Source organism: Dendropsophus ebraccatus, chromosome 2, assembly GCF_027789765.1.
Source record: "Dendropsophus ebraccatus isolate aDenEbr1 chromosome 2, aDenEbr1.pat, whole genome shotgun sequence".
Classification (NCBI taxonomy): Eukaryota; Metazoa; Chordata; class Amphibia; order Anura; family Hylidae; genus Dendropsophus; species Dendropsophus ebraccatus.
Genome location: NC_091455.1, coordinates 156,630,161 through 156,657,480, shown reverse-complemented (window position 1 = coordinate 156,657,480; position 27,320 = coordinate 156,630,161). Strand labels below are relative to the sequence as shown.

Below are 27,320 nucleotides of genomic sequence, written 5' to 3'. Positions count from 1 at the left end.
CGGCACGGTCCCGGGTGCCGCATGTAGCCCGGGACGGCGGCTATCAGCGGGCATGGTCCGATCGCCAGGCCCGCTAATTAAAGGGGTATTCCCCCCAAAATTATTTTTGCATTAATACGTTGCCAACCCGTAGCTTTCCATCTTTCCAATATAAAGTTATTAAGAATTCTGCACAGTTTTGCTGTTATCTACAGGTGCCCCCACCCCCACGGAATGCATAGAATCATCAGCTCTCAGTCCACTCCGACACGCTCCCTGCTCCTCGCCCACACCCTCCGAGACGGCATCACGTGTCCTCCTTCTCTTCAATGGGCCGGGTTAGTGCTTCTAACCCATCCAATCTGAAGTGAAGGAGGACGGCGGTGGCTGCTGTTAGAGAGGGAGACAGGGATCAATCAGTGCAGCTGTCACTGACTCCTTCTCTAACAGCAGCCACCCCAGTCACCGGTACCGTGTGCCCTCCTTAAGCCCCAGAGCTCACCCGTCACTCCGCGGCACCCCTGTCACCCCCCATCTCCATGTACACCATCTCACCACCCACGGCTCACTTTCCCCCCTGCCACCCACTCATCCACATGACCGGCGGCACCCCTCCCTCTCCCACGCCCACCACTTGCTGAGAGGCCCTCGCCCGCGGCGCTTACCGGCGGCCCCGCGGCTCACTGTCCCCCGTCACTTGCGGCTGCTGGGCGCTCGCCTGCTGCACCTTCTCACATTTCAGCTCTGCTACACCATCTCAGCTCTGCTACACCATCTCACCGTCTCACCATCTCAGCTCTGCTGCACCATCTCACCATCTCAGCTCTGCTGCACCATCTCAGCTCTGCTGCACCATCTCACTATCTCAGCTCTGCTACACCGTCTCACCATCTCAGCTCTGCTGCACCATCTCAGCTCTGCTACACCATCTCAGCTCTGCTATGCCATCACCATCTCAGCTCTGCTGCACAATCTCACCATCTCAGCTCTGCTACACCGTCTCACCATCTCAGCTCTGCTGCACCATCTCACCATCTCAGCTCTGCTGCACCATCTCACCATCTCAGCTCTGCTACACCATCTCAGCTCTGCTATGCCATCACCATCTCAGCTCTGCTGCGCCTTCACCATCTCAGCTCTGCTACGCCATCACCATTTCAGCTCTGCTACGCCGCCGTCATCATCTCAGTTCTGCTACTTCATCATCAGACATAAGCATGGCATGATGGGAAATGTAGTTTCCTATCTTGATTATAGACCATCTTTTAGAAAAACTTGTAACTCAGGAACGGCAGCAGCTTAAAAGATGGGAGGCGGCTCAAAATACTCGGGGGGACTTGGTGAGTAAGAATAGCTAGGTTTGGGGGCATTACATTTTTTTTGCTTTTGGGATGTAGCTGTCAACTTTGATAGCCTTATGCAGCCCTTTCCTGGTGTCTAGTGGGGTGGATTGCTCCTCCGTTGTCCCGGAGAAGCGATCCACACGTCCAGCTCGGGCCGGGGTCTGCGCCGTAATGGCGCTGATTGCGGCTCGGCACTCGATTGCTTCTGGCTTTTTTTGTTAATAAAAGCCCCCTCCCCTAATAAAAGTTTGAATCACCCCCCTTTTCCCATGTTATAAATAAAAATAAATAAACATGTTTTGCATCTCCGCATGCGTAATCGCCCGCACTATTAATTAATCACATTCCTGATCTCGAACTGTAACATTGTGCATTTTTGGTTGCATCAAAGCCAGAAAAATTGTAATAAAAAGCGATCAAAAAGTTGCATATGCGCAATCAATGTACCGATAGAAAGTAAACATCATGACTCAAAAAAAATGACACCTCACACAGCCCCATAGACCAAAGGATAAAAGTGCTATAAGCCTGGGAATAGAGCAATTTTAAGGAACGTATATTTGTTAACAATGGTTTGAATTTTTTACAAGCCATCAAATAAAATAAAAATTATCCATGTTACATATCGTTGTAATTGTAACAACTTTAGGAACATATATAACAAGTCAGTTAACATACCCAGGGGGAATGGCGTAAAAAAATACCTTCCAAATAAAAGAAATTCGTTTTTTTTTTTCAATTTCACCACACATTGAATTTTTTCAGCCTGTCGCAAAGTACAATTAGTGGCACAAAAAATAAGGGCTCAAGTGGGTTTCTAGGTGATAAAATGCAAGTGCTATGGCCTTTTAAAGCGACTCTGTACCCACAATCTGACCCCTCAAACCGCTTGTTCCTTCAGATAGCTGCTTTTAATCCAAAATCTGTCCTGGGGTCCGTTTGGCAGTTGATGCAGTTATTGTGCTAAAAAACAACTTTTAACCTGGAAGCCCTGTGCCCTACGGGAGTATCTGGGCCCTAACTTTGCACCACCCCTCCGTCCCTCCTCCCCACCCTCTTCATCATTAGGAATGCCACTGGAACATTCTCCCCATGCTGAACATTTGCACAGGTGTCTTAACGATCCAGCCCATGTGCTGTGCTTACACAGCTGATGAATAGGTTACAATCTGCCTAGAGCATTCCTAATGATGAGGAGGGCGGGGTGGAGGGACAGAGAGGTTGTGCCAGCCTAATGCATACCCAAAGAGAAGATGGAGACCGCAACGTTTCGGCTCAATGTGTAGCCTTTCTCAAGCACTGCTTGAGAAAGGCTACACATTGAGCCGAAACGTTGCATCTGGTGTGAATAAAGTGTGAATTCTTTTTGGAAGTGCGGTCTCCATCTTCTCTTTGGATATTCAATACGAACCTGGGTCCGGTTTGGTGAGACGTGCACCCGCACATTGTATTTTTTTCTAGTGCTGCTGAACATATTTTTTGAATAGCCTAATGCATACACAATCTAGGCCACGCCCGTAGGGCACCAGACTGCCAGTTTAAAAGTTGTTTTTTAGCACAATAACACCATCACCTGCCAAACGTACCGCAGGACAGGTCTTGGATTAAAAGCAGCTATCTGAAGGTACAAGCGGTTTGGGGGGTCAGAAAAAGCAAAAATTAAAATAGACCCGGTCCTCTAAGGGTTAAGGGGGTATTCAGGAGAACAGAATTCTTAAATGTTGTGGGGCCACACTGATAATAGAAATTCCCCATACTTACCAGGCCTCCTTGGGGCCCCGCTCTAAGCTTCTACCAAGCCAAACTTGTCTCTGTTGTGACAGCCGCTCAGGCAATCACTGACTGAGGAGAGACAGCGCTGCAGCTGGTGATTGGCTGTCCCTACCAAGACCAGTCAGTCACAGAAGTAACAGCTAGAGTGGAGGTAAGTATGGGGTATTTTTATTTTCAGTGTATCCCCAGCAACATTACAAATTTTGTTATCTGCAATAGCCCTTATAAATAAAACAGGGCATGTATACAATACCTGATAGGTATCAGGAGGTTTCTCCCATGTCCCAGCGGGTGTGCAGCAGTGTCTTCCTGGCGGGTGTGCAGCAGTGTCCTCCTGGCGGGTGTGCAGCAGTGTCCCATGAGGTGTGCAACAATATCCCAGCAGGTGTACAACAGTGTCCTATCGAGTGTGCAGCAGTGTCCCTTCATGACCACTGACAGATTGGGCAGAATAGAAAGCGGGGTACTGCATTGCCCCACTCATGTGAGAAATCCAAATGACTGACTGGTGTACGGACACGCTTAGAGCACACACTGTGAAAGTTGCAGCCAATGTTTGGAGCAGCTTAAGGCTAGCTTCACACTACGTATCTGTGCGGCCGAATTGCGGGCGGTAAATCATCGTCCGGATTTTTCCGGTTCATGCGTACGCTGGAAAGTATACGATATACGGCTGCACAGCGCACACTATGTATGAGCCTACGGCCCGATCGTAAACGGACCCGTAAAAAATGAACAAGACCATTGTTTGCGGCTGGAACTGTGCAAATTCACGGCCGTGGCAATAATGCCGAATGCCGATGCCTCTAATAGTTAATATATTAAATTCATAAAACACATTTTCTTTGTAATAAAGTTCCTTTCGTTGTTCAATAATTTAATTCTAACGAATCCATCATTGTGCAATTAAATATACTGTTAAAATAAATATATATAAATAAATGTATATTTATATTTATTTTTTGACAGTATATTTAATTGCACAATGATGGATTTGTTAGAACTAAATTATTGAACAACGAAACTAATTTTATAACAACGAAAATGCGCTTTATTAATTAAATATTAATTAGTACAGGAAGCTCCATTAAGCCGTTAGTTCATATTGCCGGCAATAGAGCATTCTGTACTAATCATCACTTTACTTTAATGAAAACATCAAATGTTTCTTCTAATTATGTTATCACAATAGCATTATTAGAAGAAACATTTTGAATTATATGTGCGCTCAGCTGATTGCCTGATCGGCTGAGCGCACATATAAAGAGCCGGTTCGCAGTACAGTGACTTCATTGTGCTGTGGACCAGCGAAGAGGACACATCGGGGTGAGTATACAGCTCTCCCCACCCCCTCCCCAGCACTGCACCCCTCCCAGCAAGGAAGGGGGGGGTCACTTAACCCCTTCCTTGCTGGGATGGGTGCAGTCTGACATCAGTCTGGCCCCCAAGGGGTTAAGGGGGATGCAATACATCCTCCCTTAACCCCTTGGGGGCCAGACTGTAAGCAGCGATCTGTAAAGATGCTGCATACTGTAAGGTGCACAACACCGCTCACAATGATGGGTGTTGTGCTCCTGTTTGTGTTTTTTGTGTGTTTCTCCCTTTTTGTTTTTGAGATATCGGTATCCTGTGGATTACGTCGGATTCGGTGGATTACGTCGATGACCAGCGGTTGTTTGATGTGTTTTTTTTTAATAAAATGGTCAATGAGGGGTGTGGGGGTGTTTTTATTTGAATAAAAAAAAATTTTCACTTGTGTCTTGTCTTTATTTCTTTAGAAATTGAGGAAAGGAGAAAGGTGTACGGTCCAGCACTCCAAAATGTTCGGGGAAAAAATAAGCTAATAAAACATAACTTTTAATCTATGCTGTTAAAAATAACGTGTTTTAAGGTTTTAAACACGTTATTTTTAACAGCATAGATTAAAAGTTATGTTTTATTAGCTTATTTTTTCCCCGAACATTTTGGAGTGCTGGACCGTACACCTTTCTCCTTTCCTCAATTTCTACTGTGAACCCACGCTCGGCCGCGTGCAGGATCCGTGCACCCACCCATCCCCCTCCAACATCCAGGGAGCCTGTTGTCTGCCATTTCCAGGTGAGCTGATCCACTCCTTCACAACCTTCTTTATTTCTTTACTTTATAGACTTAGTAGTGGAAGCCGTCTAATAGACGGAATCCATTACTAAGTCGGGGCCTAGTGTTAGCCGGTATAAAATGGCTAACACTAACCCCCCATTATTACCCCAGTTCCCAATGCCACCAGGGGTACTGGGAAGAGCCGGGTGCCAGTGGTCCCGGAGCGTCAAAATTGGCGCTCCTGGACTGGGCGGCAGCAGGCTGGTAAGATTTAGGCTGGGGAGGGCCTAAAACAATGGCTCTTCCCACCCTGGTGTTACCAGGCTGGTTATAAAAATAGGGGGGACCCTATCCGTTTTTTTTTTTTATTATTTATTTATTTAAAAAAAAAAAACGCATAGGGTCCCCCCTATTTTTATAACCAGCCGAGTTAAAAACCAAGCGACAGCAGCCTGGTAACACCAGGGTGGGAAGAGCCATTGTTTTAGGCCCTCCCCAGCCTAAATCTTACCAGCCTGCTGCCGCCCCAGTCCAGGCGTGCCAATTTTGACGCTCCGGAACCACTGGCACCCGGCTCTTCCCAGTACCCCTGGTGGCATTGGGTACTGGGGTAATAATGGGGGGGTTAGTGTTAGCCATTTTATACCGGCTAACACTAGGCCCCGACTTAGTAATGGATTCCGTCTATTAGACGGTTTCCACTACTAAGTCTATAAAGTAAAGAAATAAAGACAACACACAAGTGAAATTTTTTTTTATTGAAATAAAAACACCCCCACACCCCTCATTGACCATTTTATGAAAAAAAAAAACACCAAACAACCGCTGGTCATCGACGTAGTCCACGGAATCCGACGAAATCCACAGGATACCGATATCTGAAAAACAAAAAGGGAGTAACATACAAAAAACACACAAACAGGAGCACAACACCCATCATTGTGAGCGGTGTTGTGCTCCTTACAGTATGCAGCATCTTTACAGATCGCTGCTTACAGTCTGGCCCCCAAGGGGTTAAGGGAGGATGTATTGCATCCCCCTTAACCCCTTTGGGGCCAGACTGATGTCAGACTGCACCCATACCAGCAAGGAAGGGGTTAAGTGACCCCCCTTCCTTACTGAGATGGGTGCAGTGCTGGGGTGGGGGTGGGGAGAGCTCTATACTCACCCCGATGTGTCCTCTTCGCTGGTCCGCAGCACAATGAAGTCACTGTACTGCGGACCGGCTCTTTATATGTGCGCTCAGCCGATCAGCCAATCAGCTGAGCGCACATATAATTCAAAATGTTTCTTCTAATAAGGCTATTGTGATAACATAATTAGAAGAAACATTTGATGTTTTCATTAAAGTAAAGTGATGATTAGTAGAGAATGCTCTATTGCCGGCAATATGAATTAACGGCTTAATGGAGCTTCCTGTACTAATTAATATTTAATTAATAAAACACATTTTCGTTGTAATAAAATCAGTTTCGTTGTTCAATTATTTAATTTAAACAAATCCATCATTGTGCAATTAAATATACTGTCAAAAAATAAATATATATATAAATATACATTTATTTATATATATATATATTTATTTTAACAGTATATTTAATTGCAAAATTATGGATTCGTTTAAATTAGATTATTGAACAACGTAAGGGACTTTATTACAAGAAAAATGTGTTTTATTAATTAAATATATTAACCATGAGAGGCATCAGCATTGCTGTAGAGGATCGCAAACCCCGATAATAGCGATTCATGTAAACTGTTTCCCTGCTTTCCCAGATGCATTCCAGAGGTGTTTGCATCACTTTCTAAAGATTTTATTTGTTATTTTTAGCTGAGCCAGATTTCCAAGTAAATGACCGTATGTTTTCAGCCGCATGTCTATTTTTTCCCACAGCCGTAGTTTCAGCCACACATTTCCAGCCGCATAAAAAATACAGCCGCACAGATACATAGTGTGAACATAGCCTTAAAGGGGTTCTCTGGAGACTTCTGTTGAGTGACAGCAATAAGGAGCAACATGGGCCCTTCTGCTGACACCAGTGTTTGTGCTGAACAGCGCTATGGCCTAAACTTGGTCTAAAACTGGCCCTGTCTGGTAGTTTACCACAAGAAACCAGTCAGGTTGTTAGGAGTTACTGCGTAACTTAAAGGGGTATTCCCAACTGCTAACATGCAGCACACAGCAGTGAACTGAATTTCTACAGACAAGAAATCCCCTTTAAAAAAAAAAAAAATCTAAACATTCTATGCTGTTTACATATGGTGGCACTGAACGATTGCATATGTGACTGGCAATGTGCAAGCATTGATGGTAACATACACAGCTTCATGCAAAGTCGCTGTACTAATGTGAAAGGTTTAGTGCTGCTCATGTCTTTGTATGTAGGGTGGGCCCCTAGAATCAGTTTCCCTGGAGGGCCCAAGGAACTCCAGTCCGACACTGCTCTTAAGGACGTATACCGCAAGGGTACGTCATACGTAAGCAAGAGGAGTTCAAAGGGGGGCCGCGCCACGACCCCGCTCTGAACTTTCGCAATTCCGACTGCTATCTGCAGCACGGGACCGCGGCTATTAGCAGGAGCGGCAATTGCCGCTCCCGCTAATTAAGACTGTTAGATGCAGCATTCGCTGGTGTCTAGTAGCGGGATACCCCCCCTTCGATGTGATCGCAGAGGGGGGATCCCTTCATCTTACCGGGTCGGGCCTCAGTATCGGAATGACGCTGATCCTGGCTTGGTATTCTATTGCATTGGTCTGCAGCAGGCCGAAGCAATAAAGCACCGATCTCATGGATCGGTGCTGTGTAATGCAGCTACACTGACCTCTATGGGAGATCAGTGTAGTTGTATTAGAAGTCCCCCGGGGGGACTTCTAATTACTGTAGAAGTGTAAATAAAAAGTGTTTTCATTAATATAAAAAAAAACTCCCCTTATAAAAGTATGAATCACCCCCTCTTTTCCGATTTTATACACATTCCTGCTCTCGCACTGTAAACTGCGTAAGCACAAAGACCCACCAAAGCGCAAAAAATGTGCATTTTTGTTGCATCAAATCCAGAAAAATTGTAATGAAAAGCGATCAAAAAGTCGCATATATGCAATCAAGGTACCGATAGAAAGAACACATCATGGCGCAAAAAATTACAGCTTAATCGGCCCCATAGACCAAAGAATAAAAGCGTTATAAACATGGTAATAAAGCAATTTTAAGGAACATTTTTTTTTCCTGTAAAAGGTTTTATTTTTATTTTTTAATAACCATTAACCCCTAGGCAACCCTGGACGTACCTGTACGTCCAGGGCCGCCTAGGGGTGCTTAGAGCAGAGCCGCGCGGCGGCCGAGCTCTGACCCGCCACGATCCCGGGTGCCGCATTTAGCCCGGGACCGCGGCTATTAGCGAGCATGGTCCGATCGCCGGGACTGCTAATAAGGTAATTGTATGCAGCTTTCAAAGATGACAGCTGCATCCGATTACCTGATGCAGCCGTTCCCTGGTGTCTAGTGGGGTGGACGTTGTCCCGGAGGAGCGATCCAGACGTCCGGCTCGGGCTGGGGTCTGCGCCGTAATAGCGCTGATCCCGGCTCGGCACTCGGTTGCCTCCAGCTGCAGCAGCCGGAAGCAATTGAGTGCCTATCTCAGTGATCTATGCTGTATATCTATACAGCATAGATCTCAATGAGAGATCAGAGTGCGTATACTAGAAGTCCCCCAGGGGGGCTTCTAGTATATGTGTAAAAGTAAAAAAAAAAGGGTAATTATTAATAAAAAAAAAAACCTCCCCTAATAAAAGTGTGAATCACCCCCCTTTTCCCATGTTATGAATAAAAACAAATAAATAGATAAACAAACATGTTTGGTATCGCCACTTGCATAATCGCCCAAGTTATTAATTAATCAAATTCCTGATCTCACACAGTAAACGGCGCAAACGCAAAATAATCCTAAACTGCAAAACTGCACATTTTTGGTCGCATCAAATCCAGAAAAATTGTAATAAAAAGCGATCAAAAAGTCGCATATGCACAATGAAGGTACCAATAGAAAGAACACATCATGGCGCAAAAAATGAAACCTAACACAGCCCCATAGACCAAAGGATAAAAACATTATAAGCCTGGGAATGGAGCGATTTTAAAAAACATATATTTGTTAACAATGGTTTGAATTTTTTACAAGCCATCAGATAATATAAAAGTTCTACATGTTACATATCGTTGTAATCATAACGACTTGAGGAACATATATCACAAGTCAGTTTTACCCCAGGGCGAATGGCGTAAAAAATTTTTTTTTTTTACAATTTCACCACACATTGAATTTTTTCCTGCTTTTTAAGTGTACTTTATGAAAAAATTCAGCCTGTCATTGCAAAGTACAATTAGTGGCACAAAAAATAAGGGCTCATGTGGGTTTCTAGGTGAAAAAAATGCAAGTGCTATGGCTTAAAGGACAACTCCGGCGGGACCCCCCCCCCAAAAAAAAACACAGACACACACAGACACCATACTCACCATCCCTCCGGTGACGATCGCCACCCCATTCGCCCGCCGTCCGCCTCACCACTACCTGCGTCCGCTGTCCAGCGATGTCTCCTGCTTCCGGGTCCATGAGAGAGAAAAGGCTGCCAGCGCGCTTGCGCACCGGCAGCCTTTTCATTGGCTGGAGCGCATCACATGGCTTCCAGCAAGCTCAGCCAATCAGGGCTGAGCAAGCTGGAAGCCATGTGATGCGCTCCAGCCAATGAAAAGGCTGCTGGTGCGCATGTGCACCAGCAGCCTTTTCTCTCCCATTCACTCTCAATGAAGACGCCGAAGAGGAAGAAGACCCGGACCGCCCCCCAGCTCTGACGTCACTCGACACCAGAGAAGAGGACCGTGACGACCGTAATAGGTAATGTATATATTCTTTAACTTCCGGGGTGGGGGTCGGGGGTCGGAAAGTGGGGGAAGGGGGCCAGACCGGGTATTTAACCACATTACAAAGTTATATAACTTTGTAATGTGTGTTAAATAAGGCAAAAAAAATTTTCGCCGGAGTTGTCCTTTAAAAGCACAAGGAGGAAAAAACAAAAACGCAAACATTTTAATTGGACCGGTCCTCAAAGGGTTAAATAATATAAAAGTTATGTAAGTTGTATATCGTTTTAATCATACCAACTTGAGGAACATATATAACATGTCAGTTTTTCTATAGGAGGAACAGCGTAAAAACGACCCCCCCCCCCCCCCCAATTTCACCGCGCATATAATTTTTCTCTGGTTTCGCAGCATATTTTATGCAAAAATTAAGTCTGCCTTTGCAAAGTACAATTAGTGACGCAAAAAATAAAGGCTCATGTGGGTTTCTAGGTGAAAAAATGCAAGTGCTATGGCCTTTTAGACACGAGGAAAAAACTAAAATTGACTCCGTCCTTAACCCCTTGCCGCAATATGATGTTACGGGAACGTCATGGGATGCAGGTAGTTCCCGCAAAATGACATTCCCGGAGCATCATTCTCTCCCTGCCTCCCCTCTCTGTCCCTAGCAGCGATCGGAGGGTGTGTCACACAGCCTCCTCCTGCTGCCCCTGCCCGGAGGGGAGCCGCGCTCCTCCTGATCAGTTAACCCCATAGGCACAGCAGTCGGGGCGACCGCTGTGTCTATGGAACAGCCGGAGGGAGATCCGCTCCCTCCGATCTCCCCTCCAGCCCCCCTGGAGCCGGGGGGGTGCCATAGCAACCCAGATGCTGCCCAATGCGTCTGGACTGCTATAGTATAATACGATCAGGCCCCTGCACTGACCTGATCCTTATGAATGAGCTGTCAGCTTCTGGCAGCTCATTGATTCTGTATAATACATTACAGCACTGATCATGTGCTGTAATTAGGGGTGAGCGAACCGGCTGTGGTTCGGCTTCGTATGAACCTGAACTATCGGCTTCTGATTCCCGCCGTCTGCCCGCTCCGTGGAGAGGGTGGATATAACCTTGAGGAGCACCTGGAAAACTGAGATACAGCCATAGCCATAGGCTGTACCACAGTTTTCTAGGCGGTCCTCAGGCTGTATCCACCCTGTCCACGGAGCGGGCAGACAGCGGGAATCAGAAGCCGATAGATCAGGTTTATGCGAAATCGAACCTCAGCCGGTTTGCTCATCCCTAGCTGTAATGTTTTATAGAGGTATCTGTAAAGTGAAAGTGAAACCCACACATACATACATACATACACAAATAAATAAATAAAATAAATAAATAAAGTAAATAAATATATAAATAAATATATGCATTCCCCATCCCCCTTTACATACACATCGCGTCTGTAATGACCCCATCTATTAACCCGTTATATTAATTATACCACCCGATTAACGTCGCAAAAAAATAATAAAAAACTAATCAAAATTACAATTTTTTGTTAATCCCACCCCCTAAAAAATATAGATAAAAGCTATTTAAACGACACATGTACCTTTAGGCTATGTTCACACTGCGTATAAATCCGTCCGTAGATCGTACGCCACCGTACATGTGCAGCTGAAACTACGGGCATGGGAAAAATAGACATGCAGCCGAAACCGAATGAACCGCGAACATACGCCCGTAGTACAGTTATGCTTCCCTAGCTTGTTTCGAAGCGATCTGAGGCAGGTCATTTACTTGGAAATCTTCACCCAGCCCCGTAAACCACACAGAACCATTTGGATCGAAAAATCAAGTTCAATTTGGCTAAAATAAGTACTTCGTACGGGACCGCATGGAAATCCACGGCCGTGAGTTTCAACATTTCCGTCCTCAAACAATGGTCTTGTTCATTTTTCACGGCGCCGTATACGATCTGGCCGTAAGCTCATACGTAGTGTGCACTGTGCGGGCGTATATAGTATACTTTCAAGCGAACGCATCAACCTCAAAACTACGTGCGTATATTCGCGGTTCGCACTACGGACGGATTCATACGCAGTGTGAACATAGCCAAAAGGTGTACCACTAAAAACAGTCCTCACGTAACTCCATTGATGAGCAAATTAAAATATTGCTGCTCTTACAATATGCAAGACACAAACAGTATTTATAGTATAAATGCCATAAACTATTACAAAAGCTATATAAAATGGATATCACTGTAATCGTACCGACCTGATGAATAACATGTCATATGTAACGTATAGTAAACAGCGTACAAAAAAATGGTGAAAAAATGATGCTAAATTGTGTTTTTTATTCATACCATCTCATTAAAAAAATATAAAAAATGATTAGGGTGTCACATGTCCACCCGAATGGTACCAATGGAAATGTCAACCCATGTTACACTGAAATAAAAAAAAGGCCCCAAATTTCACCAAGTCTCTGTCATGTCTGCGCCCTGTGAGTCAGGTGACGCACTGCGGCCGCATATGGGGGATTTCTTGAAACACTGGAATAAGGGGAATAAATAGTGAGTGGTATTTCTTAGTAAGTATTTGCTGTGTAAGAGGAAAAAATTTATTAAAATAGAATATCAGCGAAAAAAAAATGAACATTTTAAATTTCCCCTCCAACACCTAAAGGGTTAATAAACTGATGAAATGTTACTTTGAATACTTTGAGGGGTGCAGTTTTTACAGTGGAGGGATTTATGGGGGTAACTAACATAAAGGCCCCCCAAATCCACTTCAGAACTGAACTGGTCCCTAATGAAATCAGAGCTAAAAATATTGATGAAAATTTAAAAAATCACTGCAAAATTTTGAAGCCCTCTAACATCCTAAAAAATAAAAGGATGTTCACCAAATGACATCACCATAAGGCTAGGTTCACACAACATCAAAAAACAGACGTTTTTGCCGTGGTACCTCAAGGACAACTCTCTTAAAAACTTTTTTCCATTTATTGAAACACATTACAAAAGTTATATAACTTTGTAATGTGCTTCAATCACCTATGATTGACCCCGCCCTGCCGTAAGTGTAAGAAACTCATACATACCTAATTACTGTTGACACCAGGCTGCTCTCTCAGCTCCTGCTTATGATGATGTCGTCATCAGGAGGAGGGCTGGTCTAGGTCCTATTACACCAGCCTCCCCCTCTCCTGCCTTGTCAGGTGACCCAGCAACTGCAACTGCAAGCCATCTGACCTTGTGCAGCAACAGAGAAGGCTGCTTGCTGTAAGTCAGGCATGTCCAAAGTCCGGCCGGAGGGCCATTTGCGGCCCGCGTTCCGAACTTTTACGGCCCCCCAGGTATCCAGCTTGCTATTATCTGCCTGTGTTATAAAGCATATAGCATGTAGCATGTAAAATGGTTGGCCCTCGCACATGTTCACTTCATCAAATTTGGCACTCTTCGAAAAAAGTTTGGACATGCCTGCTGTAAGTGAATGATTTAGCTGTCAGCTACAGGACCCCCCCTCCCCCCTCTGAAACCCAGCAATGGAGTCAGTGTGTGAAGGAAACTTATCTGCTTCTCTTTCTTCCTCTCCCTGCATCTTATCAGCTACAGAGGACCCCCCCCCCTCCCTCCTCTCTCTCCCCAGTCAGGGACAGCTATCCTGCAGCTTTCACATTGCAATGTACTGTACACTACTTACATTGCAAAGTGAAAGTGTGAGTGTGTGCAGCTGCTGTGCAGGCTGAGACCCTGTGTGTTTTGGGGCATGATTGAATAGAGAGAGAGGACAATGTTTAGTGCACCAGGGGAAATGAATGGAGGGATAGGTACTTGCAAGAGGGGCGGGACTTAGACGTCACAGGAGCCAAAGTGCATCATGGGAAGCCTAAACCAGGAAGTAAGGAAGAAATGAAGATGCAGACCTGAACTCATTGAGGCTATGAACGGTAGGAAATTCAAAAAGAGATGGACTTAGGAGGAAAGGTAACTATGAAAACTGTGTTTGTAACAGTTCTTTTTTTTTTTTTTTACTAAACGCGGGAGTTGTCCTTTCCCTTCATCCTCACTAAACTGCACCCGTTCCAGTTCTGCTGTGTCCTTCTAATACCGTTGCCCCAAACTGTACACATTATTCGATGTGTTATCTGATTTATAAAAAGGGAAAACTATATTCTCATCTTTGGCATCAATGCCTTTTTTGATCCCATGATTTTTTTTTAGCCTTGACTGCTGCTGCCTGGCTCTGATCTCTAAAGTTGAGTTTACTGTCTATCAATCCTCCCAGGTCCTTTTCTAAAGCAGTTTTACCCAGTGTTTTATTATTTAGCACATAACTGTACCTATTATTACGACAAATGCATAATCTTACATTTATCCACATTAAAGTTAATTTGTCATTTACCTGCCCAAACCTCCAGCGTCTTCGAGTCCCTCTGTAATATATTATCCTCCTCTCTGGTGATTACTTCAACCAGTTTAGTATCATCTGCAAAAATTGTACTCTGTGCAGCCTCCACTGTGGTACCCCACTAATAACTGTTAACCAATTTGAGTATTTTCCATCAATGACCACCCTCTGTTTCCATCACTCAACCAGTTACTTATCTATTTACATATATTTTCCTCTAATCCAAGCATCCTCATTTTATAGACCAACTTTTCATGTGGCACAGTATCAAATCCCTTTGAAAAGTCCAGATACACAACTTCCACAGTCTCCCCCTGGTCCAGTCTATAACTGAGCTCCTCATAGAAGGTCATACTCCGAATTTAGCATCTCTTACAAACCCCTCAAACACTTTACCCAGTATAAAATTTAGACTTACCGGTCTATAGTTTCCAGGATTACTCCTTGACCCCTTCTTGAATATTGGGACCACATTAGCTATGCGCCAGTCATGTGGAACAATCCCTGTCATTATAGAATCTTTAAATATTAGGAATAAGGGTCTGTCTAATAGTGCATTTACACAGAGAGATTTATCTGACAGATTTGAAGAGCCAAAGCCAGGAATGGATTTGAAAACAGGAGAAATCTCAGTCTTTCCTTTATTACCTGTTCTCTGTTTATAGTCTGTTCCTGGCTTTGCTTTAAAAAGTCTGTCATATAAATCTCTGTGTGTAAATGCACCATTACACAGCACTGAATTCCTGCAAAACCCAAAACTTTAGCATATTATTATCTGGTTAAAATGAGAAACAAACCTTTGTTATTTTCATAACTGTAGACTGTATGGACTAAAATGTATCATGAAAAGAAAGTACTATATGTGATGAAAAAACAACTTCCGATTACAAATCTACTGGTAAAATGAGAACAGAGAATTAACACATACCAGATTTAAATAACTTTTAAAATAGCTTAGTCTGTTTCATAAGTGGCTTTATAATGTCATGTATATACATAACAAATAAATATTACCTGCTAAACTGCCAGGTCTCTGCAATGTAGCTGTAGCATACAGTTCTTGTGAAGGCTTGGTGTACTGATCAGATGAATGAACTACTCGTTTTGTAGGCGAGAGAGTTGCATATGAACCAATTGCTGAACTCAGTTGATGTAAAGGTGAAGATTGGATGGTTGGTGGAGAGGTTACCCGTGCAGTGGAAAGAGAAGGACCTGCTGATGATACAATTATGTTGATAGGTGAACTGGTACTGTAGGATTTGGCAAGTCGACTAGGAGATTGTTTTGGAGAAGAAATTCTCTGTGTGGTACTGTAGCCAGTACTTTCCGATGCAGAGCCCACCCGCTGGAGTTTAGTTGGAGAGCCTACTTGCTGCATTGATAATGGAGAGCTAACTCTCTGTGCTGGCAAAGTTGAACTTGAGTAAAAAAGTGTTGAAGAGTGTGGAGAATCGGGCAAATGAAAAGCACTTCCATGGCTTGGCACAAAGGATTCCCGTGAGTTACAGACAGCATGTGATTGAGACGGCTCAGTACTAGATGATTGAGCTACTCTGCTACTTGTGCTCTGTAAAAACAATAAAACAGCAAACCAATATTGTAAAGAAAGTCAACATGCAAACACACATATTTACTATACCACATCTTTTTTTAACAGACTATTCTTAATACAAATGCTACCGTATTAAGAAGAATCAGCTCACCCAGCAGGCACAAGCCTATCTCCCGATGTAAGTTTAGTTGGGAGAAATTTTTTGCCCCTTATCTTGGTTGTAGGCAATGCTTTCAGTAGTGTGGGTCTGACCTCTGGGACTCTTTTAATGAATTCTTACCTTTAGGACCTCTGCCAAACAGAACAATAAGGCCTTATTCACACGTCCCGCAATCTACAGATCTGTATTTCCGTATTTGAGTTAGTGCACATTGTTGTCTATTGGGCTATTCAAATGATCAGTAGATTACAAGGACCAAACCAATGCTGGAAAAAAAAGGACATGTCCTAGTGCGGACCTAGATTTTTTTTTAATGTATCCTCTAATAGAAATCGATGGGATCCGCTATTTTTTAGGGATTGTAACCTGTTTGGCATCTCTATTTCCATAAAAAAAATATCCATATCGTGGTAAATACTTGTGATCAAAGTATTTAAGGAGTGATACCTTTATTGGCCAACAAAAAATTGTTAGAGCTTTCGGGAATCACAAGATCCCTTTGTCAGACAAGTTCACAAATGAATGACTTACAGAAACAGCACAACATTTTAGGTATGTTACAAACAAGAAGGGAGAGACATCTGTGAATTGGGGAGGGGGGGTGAGGGGGTATATACATCACATAGATAAGCCAGGGCAATAAAAATGACTTGTTGTAAATTAAAGCTTATGTAGAAGTCCAATATTCTTGGTCAGTTCAGTCTTGTCTGTGGAGTGTGTCCATGTAGTGAGTCATAAATCCTGGTGCCAGGTTTAGTCCATGTGTTAATGACTGGAATGTTTTTATCAATTTGAATTCCCACACTTTCCTCTCTCTGTCACTCTGGTAGTGACCAAACAAAACATAAATTACAAACTAGAATGAACTTACACAGACATACAATAAAAAGAGGTCTCAACACCCCTGAAGGCCAACATTTTTCAGGACTGGACCATAGAATAACAGATTTAGGCTAAATTCACACGGGCGTCTTGCATAAGAAATCCGCAGCTAATCCACAATACACGTATTAATAATAATAAGAATAATATGTGTATTGTGGATTAGCTGCAGATTAGCTGCGGATTTCTTATGCGAGACGCCCGTGTGAATTTAGCCTTAAAGGTTATGGTCCTCAAAGGTCACTTCCAGAGTGACAGAGAGAGGAAAGTGTGGGAATTCAAATTGATTAAAACATTTTAGTCATTAACACATGGACTAAACCTGGCACCTGGATTTATGACCCAATACATGGACACACTCCACAGATAAGACTGAACTGACCAAGAATCTTGGACTTCTACATAAGCTTTAATTTACAACAAGTAATTTTTATTGCCCTGGCTTATCTTTGTGATGTATATACCCCCTCCCCCCCCTCCCCAATTCACAGATGGCTCTCCCTTCTTGTTGGTAACATCCCTAAAATGTTGTGCTGTTTCTGTACAGTAAGTCATTCATTTGTGAACTTGTCTGATGAAGGGATCTTGTGAATCTCGAAAGCTCACAGCTCTAACAATTTTTTGTTGGCCAATAAAGCTATCACTCCTCAAATACTTTGATCATAAATATTTACCACGATGTGGATTTTTCTGGCTAACATGGTACCATACTACACATTTTTTTCTAACTATAAAAAAAATATGAATTTGTAATTGACATGTTGAAAAAAAAAATACAGAAAGGAAAAGAAACACAGATGCACTACATATGCCCAATCCGTAATTTTTAGCAGATTGTACAGGTGGATAGCCGGAGGGATCTACAGACTTGAAAAAAATACTGAAAGTGTGCATAAGGCCTAAAAAGTGCTGCACAGCCTAAAACCGGAGCATCACTGTTGTGTAAACAATGGAGATGCAGGGCCTGCAGAAGTGCAAGAAACCAGGCCATTAATCAATCTTTAATAGGCTAGCATCAATAATGAAGGAAAGAAGAAGATGCAGTTTGGAAATATTTAAACGAACCAATCACAGGAATCATAGGAATTTGGTTCTAAAGCTACTAGCAGCTCCCAATAGATTGGTTAAAATGTTGCCTTACCATGCATTCTATGAGGTCTGTGGTAACTTTTTCTGCAGAACTTTGATCTTTTATTGGAGAGGCAGGGGGAGAGACGGGAACTAATCATCTCGGCCATGACTAGTCACGCCTCGCTGCAGGGCTCATTGATAAGAAAAGAGGCCAATTAGAAGCCTCTTTTCCTGTCAATAACCCCCACAGAGCACAATGACAGGCAGAGAGCTGTGGCTAGTCACGGCCCAGATGACCAGTTCCCAGCTCCCCCCCCCCTGCCTCGAGTGCTGCAATAAGACCAGATTTCTGCAGATAAAGTTACCGCATGGTAAGGGGGTACTGAGCCAGTTTTACTTCACTCCATGTTTGATAAATCTCCCCCATTATGTACATATTAGACCGCACACATAGAGAGTATGTGCATGGGTCCTATTTTGAAATTAGGTGTCTCCCTATGTCAGCTTACAGGGGAACTCAGCATTGTTCTGTATGTACACTTTAATCCATTTTGCTCAATCAGTTACTTAGCTAAAGTATGGTTAGTGCAGCTGAAAAAAGAAACAAATCTATTATGTTTAACCAAGGGTAGGAAGATGATGTGGAAGAAGGGGTATAGGTAACCTTAGATGACATGTATTGCATCTAAGTAAACATTAGAGTCAGGAAGTCAACAAATGACATAGAATTAGACACAGAGAGACTACCATAGCAAACAATCACAGCGCAGCTTTTATTCTACCAGAGGAATTTGAAAATCAGAGCTGAGCTGTGCTTGTTTGCTATAGGAAAACCACACAGTTTTTGTTTTAATAAACATTTATAAATCTGGGAATAAATATGACATACTGAAGTAATGTGCAAGTAATAATGCTTTGAAAAATACATTTTCTAATACAGTGAAACCCCCTGAGCAGACCATCCCCCTTCCAGACCGATTTTTTTTAATGATATTTTTAACCATTATTTCCTATTGGCAATGCTTCTCTTTTAGAAGGCTACCCCCTAATCTGACCAAAGACCGTTTTTTAGTGCAGATTTTGTAACAGAGGACCCCCACAAAAAGACCAGAAGCAAGACTTACATGTTAAAATTTGTAACCGACAGCACTGACAGGGCCATAATGAAGGAGGAGAGAGAAAGAGAGTGCACTACCAGGAGGATAGCGGGTGGAGGGCAGGAGGAGGATGCGTGGCTGAGCTGGAAGGAGGAAGAAGGAGCACCAAGAAAGGAGGAGTCCAAGAAACACATCCACAGTGGCCTTGTGGTGCTATGCGGGGAGCAGCTTCAGAAGCCACCAGGACCTCAAAGACTGACTCCCCTCTTTCAGTGGTAATTAGTGCCATTTGAATGACCCGGGCACAGAGAAGCTCTGCCTGTGTCATCCTTGGTGGGTACCAGCTGTCACTAATAGCCGCGCCTTGCCAGAACTGTCAGCAACTGGGAGCCACGCTCTGGTGCTGTTAGTTAACTCTATAAATGCTGCGGTTAGCACCAGGGCTGTATTAACAGCTGCTGCCCTAGGCACCAAACCTGAAGACGCCCCATCTTCACTCTCCAATTAGCATCATGATTTCCTAGTTTCTGAACATCATATTGATATCTGATCAGTCTTAGGCTACGTTCCCACATTTACTGTACATCACCACATGCGGCCGAAACCAGACACTCATATGGTAACCAATAGGCATATGGCCAATAATCCTGGTAACAGCACATGACTACTGAGGAAGAAATGGGAGCGTGGTTTCAGCCACATGCATTTCTCTACATGTAGAAACATTGTCTGAATCGCATTTTTCATGTTTTTTAACTGCTTAAAACATAGACAAATTTCCACAATGAATCAATGATTAGAACAGTCTGCATATTGTCTGAAGGAATTCTCACCACAGGATTGGTAGGTAATAGCTCCAGGCGTCACATTTAACACCTAGGTGCCTAGTTATAAATATGGCCCTGATTAGCGCGATTGCGGCATCTATAGGGCTGTTCACCATCGGGGCTCTGTGATGTGATTGCAGAGTCCCGATCAAGGCAGGCTCCAGGTTTTACCGGGCCCTCGGGCGACAGACCCTCACGGGCCTCTCATCCATCCACCATGCACCCATTATCCATGCACCCACAATCACTTGGGAAACCACTAACATACACAAACACACATTACTGACACAGACACTAACTGACAGACTGATACTGACTGAAACAGAAATTGAGTAACTGACTGACAGACTCTGACACGCAGCAATTACAGCTGAGTCTTCTTCCTTTTCCTCTCTGTCAGGCTGTTCTCCACACTGTAAGGCTGAAGACCTTTGGGTCATGTGATCAGGTCCTTCACCCTTTTCTCTCCGGGCCTCTAGAAGTTCTGTGGGCCCAGCAGTTAGCCCAGGTAAGCCCTCTGCTGATGCCAGCCCTGGTCCCGATTGTAGCCAGGGACACCAGAGTTTGCAGGCCTCTGGTGTCCAGGTTGCCTATGGAGGCCAAAGGGCAGAGAGGGGAGGGCGGGGAGGCCGACAGGGAGAGAGGGGAGGGCTGGCAGAGTGCGCTGCCATGATCTCTGCCCCCCCTCCCCCCTTGCTACTGGCAGCTGATGCCAGTGATGTACTGTAATAGAATGCTGTATAAAGCTGATACCAGTGATGTACTGTAATAGAATGGTGTATATAGCTGATGCCAGTGATGTACTGTAATAGAATGGTGTATAGAGCCGATGCCAGTGATGTACTGTAATAGAATGGTGTATAGATCTGATACCAGTGATGTAATAGAATGGTGTATAGAGCTGATACCAGTGATGGAATAAAATGGTGTACAGAGCTGATACTGTACTTAAGTTGAACTGTCTTCAGTTCCAAGAATAGTTTTAAGGCTGGGCAATACTTTACATTCACAGTACTGTTTGCTGTATGAATGCTGTCTCATTAAACACGTGATAAAAGACACGATTGTGAGCTCTTTCATCATTATATATGTGTAAATGTACACGTTCCTGCTTAAATTAGACACTTAATTGTGCATTTTCTATACTTTGTTTTTTGCCAAGGCCACCCCCATAAAAGACAGTTTTTTCTTGTGCAAAATTTGGTATTTGGCTCATAGAGGTTTCACTGTAGCTTATTATTATTATTATTATTATTATTATTATTATTATTATCAATTAACACAAAGCAAAGCAAATTTACCAAACAAATATCTAAATTAATATTTGGTGTCACACTTCTTTATCTGTCAAACAGCATCAGTTCTTCTAAATCAAGAATGGGCAACTGCGTCCCTCCAGCTGTTGCAGAACTACAATTCACATCATGCCTGAACAGCCAAAGCTTTGGCTTTAACTGTCCAGGCATGATGGGAATTGTAGTTCTGCAACAGCTGGAAGACCGTCGTTACCCATCACTGTTCTAGATAGACACATAGTGAGGGTTTTCGTAATGTGGTATTTAAAGTGTCACTGTCATTAAATTTTTTTTTGCAGAAATCAATAGTACAGGCGATTTTAAGAAACTTTGTAATGTGTTTATTAGCCGAGAAAAGGCATTTTTATCATGAAAAAGCAGTTTGAAGCTCCCCCCCCCCCCTCCTGCCTTCATTGTTCTCTATGAAGAGGGGAGCGGTGGAGGGAGATGAGGCACCAAGACAGGACAACAAAGAGTTAATTTACAGCTACATCACCAGCTATCTCCTCTGACAGTCAGAACTGACCTCTGAATACCTCTTTTACACAGTTCAACACTGTGTAATCCTTTGTTCTCTGCTTTCTGCTGCCGACTAATCTCCCTCTTTCCTCCTACCCCCTCCATAGCACAAACAGGATCCGACTGATGTAAAACAGTCAAGATTTCCTGATTCATGCAGATAATGGCATATTTGCCTAATAAACCCAAATACAACGTTTTTAAAATCGCCTGGACTATTGATTTCTGCAAAAAAAAATTAACAGTGACTCTTTAACCCTTTGAGGACCAGGCCCAAAATGAGCCAGTGGACCGCACAAATTTTGATCTTTGCGCTTTCGTTTTTCCCCCCTCCTCTTTTAAGAGGTCTAGCACTTTCAGTTTTCTATCTACAAGGCCATGCAATGGCTTGTTTGTTACAGGAATAGTTGTACTTTGTAATGGCATCTTTCATTTTACAATAATATGTATGAAGGAATCCCAAATATATTATTTATGAAGATATTAATAGGTGAAATCGTAAAAAAGAATGCAACATAGTAACGTTTGGGGGGTTCCTGTGTCTATGTAATGCACTATATGGTAAAAGCGACATGATACTGTTACTCTATAGGTCAGCCCGAACACAACCATATGCAAGTTTACACAGATTTTCTAATGTTATATATATTTTTCTAATGAAATTCTTTTTTTTGGCAATTAATTATTAATAAAATGGGCGTATTGTGACGCTTATAACAGTTTTATTTTTTCACCTATGGGGCTTTATGGGGTGTAATTTTTTCCGCCATGATCTCTAGTTTTTATTAATACCATATTTGTGATCAGATGTTTTGATCACTTTTTATTAATTTTTTTATATATATAATGTAACATAAAATCGGTAATCCGCGCACTTTTTTCCCCTCTTTTCGTCTACGCCGTTCACCATTCGCAATGACGATTGTTATATTTTAAAAGATTGGACAATTACGCACGCTACGGTATATTATATGTTTATTTATTTATTTTTATATGTTTTATTTTATATAATGAGAAAGGGGGGTGATTTAAACTATTATTGGGGGAGGGGTTTTGAGGTAGTGTATTAGTGATTTTAACTTTTTTTTTTATACATTTTAAGTCCCTTTGGAGGACTTGTACATACATTAGTTTCATTTTCTACACTGATCATTGCTATGCCATAGGCATAGCATTGATCAGTGTTACTGTCGCTCTGCTCATTGAGCCTGCCTGTGCAGGCTCAGTGAACAGATCGCCGTTCGGACCGAGCGGAGGCAGGTGAGAGACCTCCGGCGGTCCGTTTTAACGATCCGGACCCCCGCAGTCACACTGCAGGGGTCCCGATCGGTAAGTGACAGGGGACTCCCCCTGTCACTTACACCTAAATGCCGCGGCCACATTTAAAGAGTTACTGGCACGCTGCAGCGCGATCGCTGCAGCGCGTCATTAATGATGAGGTGCCGGCTGCTGATTGCAGCGCGCTTCATAGCTCAGGATGTACCGGTACGTCCAGGGTCGTCTGGGCACAGACTTCCAGGACGTACTGGTACGTCTTAGGTCGTCTAGGGGATAAAGTCTAACTACCATTTTAAACAGCCTTGTAAATACAGAAAGAAGCTACTTTGCCTAATGAAACCTATTGCAGAGTTTCTTATTATCACTTGCACTATTGATTTCTGAAAAGTTGTTTAAAATGACAGTTACACTTTGACCTCTTCTGAAAACGCACTTAGAATAGACAGCGCCCGACTATATAAGGTGTGTTCTTTGACTGCCTGCGGCACCCCCATCTCTCTTGCCCACCCCATTATTCACAAGCAAATCCATCATAGAGGGGTTAAAATCCAGGCTCTTGTTATTTCTTCTTCCCTGCTCCATTTGCTCAGTTTCATACATCCATTGGGAGGCTGCTTGAGCAGATAGTGTCTAATAGCAACTAACAGCACTTTCCTAATCCCTAAATCAGCGTCCTATCACATGAAATCTAATGTCCATAACCTCTAATAAAAAGGTTGAAAGATGGCATATTTGATGGCCAAAGACAACCAAAGACAAAGAATTCCTTAAAACCATGAAATCCATTGAAAAGAATGCTTGTCCTCTTTTTCTGATGTCATTACAGACTTTCTTGGCAACTTTAGAAAATTGTAACCTTTGAAATTTATAAATCTCTTTTCAAAGACTCAGGGCAAATATGAGTGTTAAATTGCATTTTCTTCATAGCCACCTGAACTACTTTCCTTCAAATCTCAGAGCTATAGGTGAAGAACAAGGAGAATGCTTTCACCAAGACATCAAGACCATTAAACATAGATATGAAGGCAAATGGAACACAAACATGATGGCAGACTACTGCTGGTGCTTACAGTGTGACAACCTTAACCATAACTATATCAAGGCATCCAAAAAGAGAAAATTTCTCCCTAAAACTAAACTTAACACAACTATTGCTCTCTTGGTTAGACGATATACTCCTATTTTTGCATGAAACAAGCATATTACATGCTATTGCATCTTCCGAACCTACTACCCAAAATAGACGTTAACAAAACCTTAAATCAAATATTTCTCATTTGTGAAAAAAATTGATGTATTGCATGTTTTTTGCCTTAAAATATGGAATCAGCACCTTTTATTTGTGTAAAATCAGCAATAAAATTTAGGTCAGCAGAAAATTTCATCTTCAAGTGTAGACCAGTGTTACAAGGGAACCGCATCACAGAGGGGAAGGACGATCTGGGGGTGGACGGTCCTGCCTCCAGTGCTTCTTGCCCAGTCAGTGGGATTAGACCGGTACTACCATGCGCCAGAATCGGGCCATGTTTAAAAAAATAATAAAAGTCAGCGGCACCGGTTCCCCTGTGCAGTCACCGTTCTATGCACGTGTAAATGTGTAACACTTAAAGTAATGTACCTGATGGTACATTTGCTTTAATGACCTTGGTTGCCCTCCTCTGCACCCGCTCCAGTTCAGCTGTGTCCTTTTTATATACTGGTGCCTAGTCGACCAATACCCCCAGGTCTTTATGCAATCAATATTACCCAGTGTTTTATTATTTAGCACATAACTGTACTTATTATTTCTACTAACCAAGTGCCTAACTTTACATTTATCCACAATAAATTTCATGTGCGATTTGTCTTTCCAAGCCTCCAGCTTCTCCAAATGCCTCTGTAACATTACATTATCCTCCTCTGTGATTATTTTACTCAGTTTAGTGTCATCTGCAAAAATAGAGATTCTACTCTGTACCCAATCTGAAAATGTCCCATTAACCCCTTAAGGACAGAGCCAATTTCGATTTTTGCATTTTCGTTTTTTCCTCCTTGTGCTTAAAAGGCCATAGCACTTACATTTTTCCACATAGAAACCCACATGAGCCCTTATTTTTTGCGCCATTAATTGTACTTTGCAATGACAGGCTGATTTTTTTCATAAAGTACACTGGAAAACCAGAAAAAAAATAAATGTGTGGTGAAATGTGTTTGTTTTTTTGGGGGGCATTTGTTTTTAAGCCATTCGCCCTGGGGTAAAACTTACTTGTTATAGATGTTCCTCAAGTCGTTACGATTACAATGATATGTAAGATGTATAACTTTTCTTTTATCTGATGGCCTGTTAAAAATTCAAACCATTGTTAAAGAGAACCAATCACCTAAAATTTACTATCCCTATTATCAAAGATTCTCTCTCCCTAAGTCTATCTATGAAGATACAGACTGCCTTTGCAGTCTGTATCTTATTCTTTACCTAATTCCTCTTCCTCTGTGCAGTAATGCTGGGCGCCGCCATCTTGATGACGTCACGCTGGAACGCACCGCTGGAACGCACGTGACGTCATCAAGATGGCGGCGGCCGGCATTAATGCACCGGAACAAAGGAGCAGGTAAAGTATAAGATACAGACTGCAAAGGCAGTCTGTATCTTTATTAAGTCTATTTATGAAGATACAGACTACATTTGCAGTCTGTATCTTATACTTTACCTGCTCCTTTGTTCCGGTGCAGTAATGCCGGCCGCCGCCATCTTGATGACGTCACGTGCGTTCTAGCGGTGCGTTCCAGCGTGACGTCATCAAGATGGCGGCGCCCGGCATTACTGCACCGGAACAAAGGAGCAGGTAAAGTATAAGATACAGACTGCAAATGCAAATAGACTTCAGAAAGATACAGACTGCCTTTACAGTCTGTATCTTATACTTTACCTGATCCTCTGGTCCGCTACAGCAAGGCCGGCGCCGCCATCTTGATTTTGCTACTTGCGTTCCACCGCTGGAACGCAAAGTGACGTATTCAAGATGGCGGCGCGCGGCCTTCCTGCACCGAACAAGAGGATCAGGTAAAGTATAAGATACAGACTGCAAAGGCAGTCTGTATATTAATAAATAGACAGAATGAAGATACAGACTGCCTTTGCAGTCTGTATCTTATACTTTACCTGATCCTCTGGTCCGCTACAGCAAGACCGGCGCCGCCATCTTGATTTAGTCTTTTGCATTCCAGCGGTGGAACGCAAGTGACGTCATCAAGATGGCGGCGCCCGGCCTTGCCGCTTTGCATGACGGGAGCTTCCTGTCTCGCGCCGGCTCTTTTGAAAAGAGCCGGCGCGAGATAGGAAAGTAAAAAGTAAATATTTTAAAAACAAAGCCAAAAAAGTAATAAATTATATTTACAAATATTAATAAAATAAGTAAATACATCTAATTAGGGAAAAAATGTTTTTTTATTTTCATTGATGATTGGTTCTCTTTAACAAACATATGTTCCTTTAAAGGTGTACTCCAGCGTGGGGGCACCTTTTTGCTAGGACCATCGCGGCACTCCGGTGCCCGCCAATGCAACCGGGAAGGTGAGTGGAAGACTTTTCCCTCGGCCACCTCCTCCTCGGTCCCAGCAAAAAAGTGCCCCCCCCGATGGAGCACCCCTTTAAAATCGCTCCATTACCAGGCTTATAGCGTTTTTATCCTTTGATCTATGGGGTTGTGTGAGGTGTCATTTTTTGCACCATGATGTTTACTTTCTATCAGTACCTTGATTGCGCATATGCGACTTTTTGATCGCTTTTTATTACAATTTTTCTGGATTTGATGAGACCAAAAATGCGACCAAAAATGTAGTATTTTGGGATTTTTTGCGCTTACGCCGTTTACCGTGCGAGATCAGAATTGTGATAAATTAATAGTTGGGCGATTACACACGTGGCGATAACAAACATGTTTATTTATTTATTTATTTATTTTTATTTATAACCTGGGAAAAGGGGGGTGATTCAGACTTTTATTAGGGGAGGGGGCTTTTTATTGACAACAACACTTTTTTTTTTTTCTTTTCACTTATACTAGAAGCCCCCTGGGAGCTTCTAGTATATACGCTCTGATCTCTCATTGAGATCTTTGCTGTATACTTATACAGCAAAGATCAAGGAGATCGGCATTGGCTTGCTTTCGGCTGCCACGGCGGAGACCACGGCCGGCAACAGACACGGAGATTGCTCCTCTGGGAC

At 43.0% G+C, this 27,320-nt stretch overlaps 1 protein-coding gene across 1 annotated transcript in view; it reads right to left on the bottom strand.

Moving 5' to 3' along the window:
• Positions 1–27,320, bottom strand: part of CTNND2 (catenin delta 2) — an 891,951-nt gene that overhangs the window by 348,130 nt on the left and 516,501 nt on the right. The window contains exon 7 of the mRNA XM_069958560.1: positions 15,447–15,999. Coding sequence (XP_069814661.1) covers positions 15,447–15,999 — 553 coding nt within the window. The remainder of the gene's footprint in view (positions 1–15,446; positions 16,000–27,320) is intronic.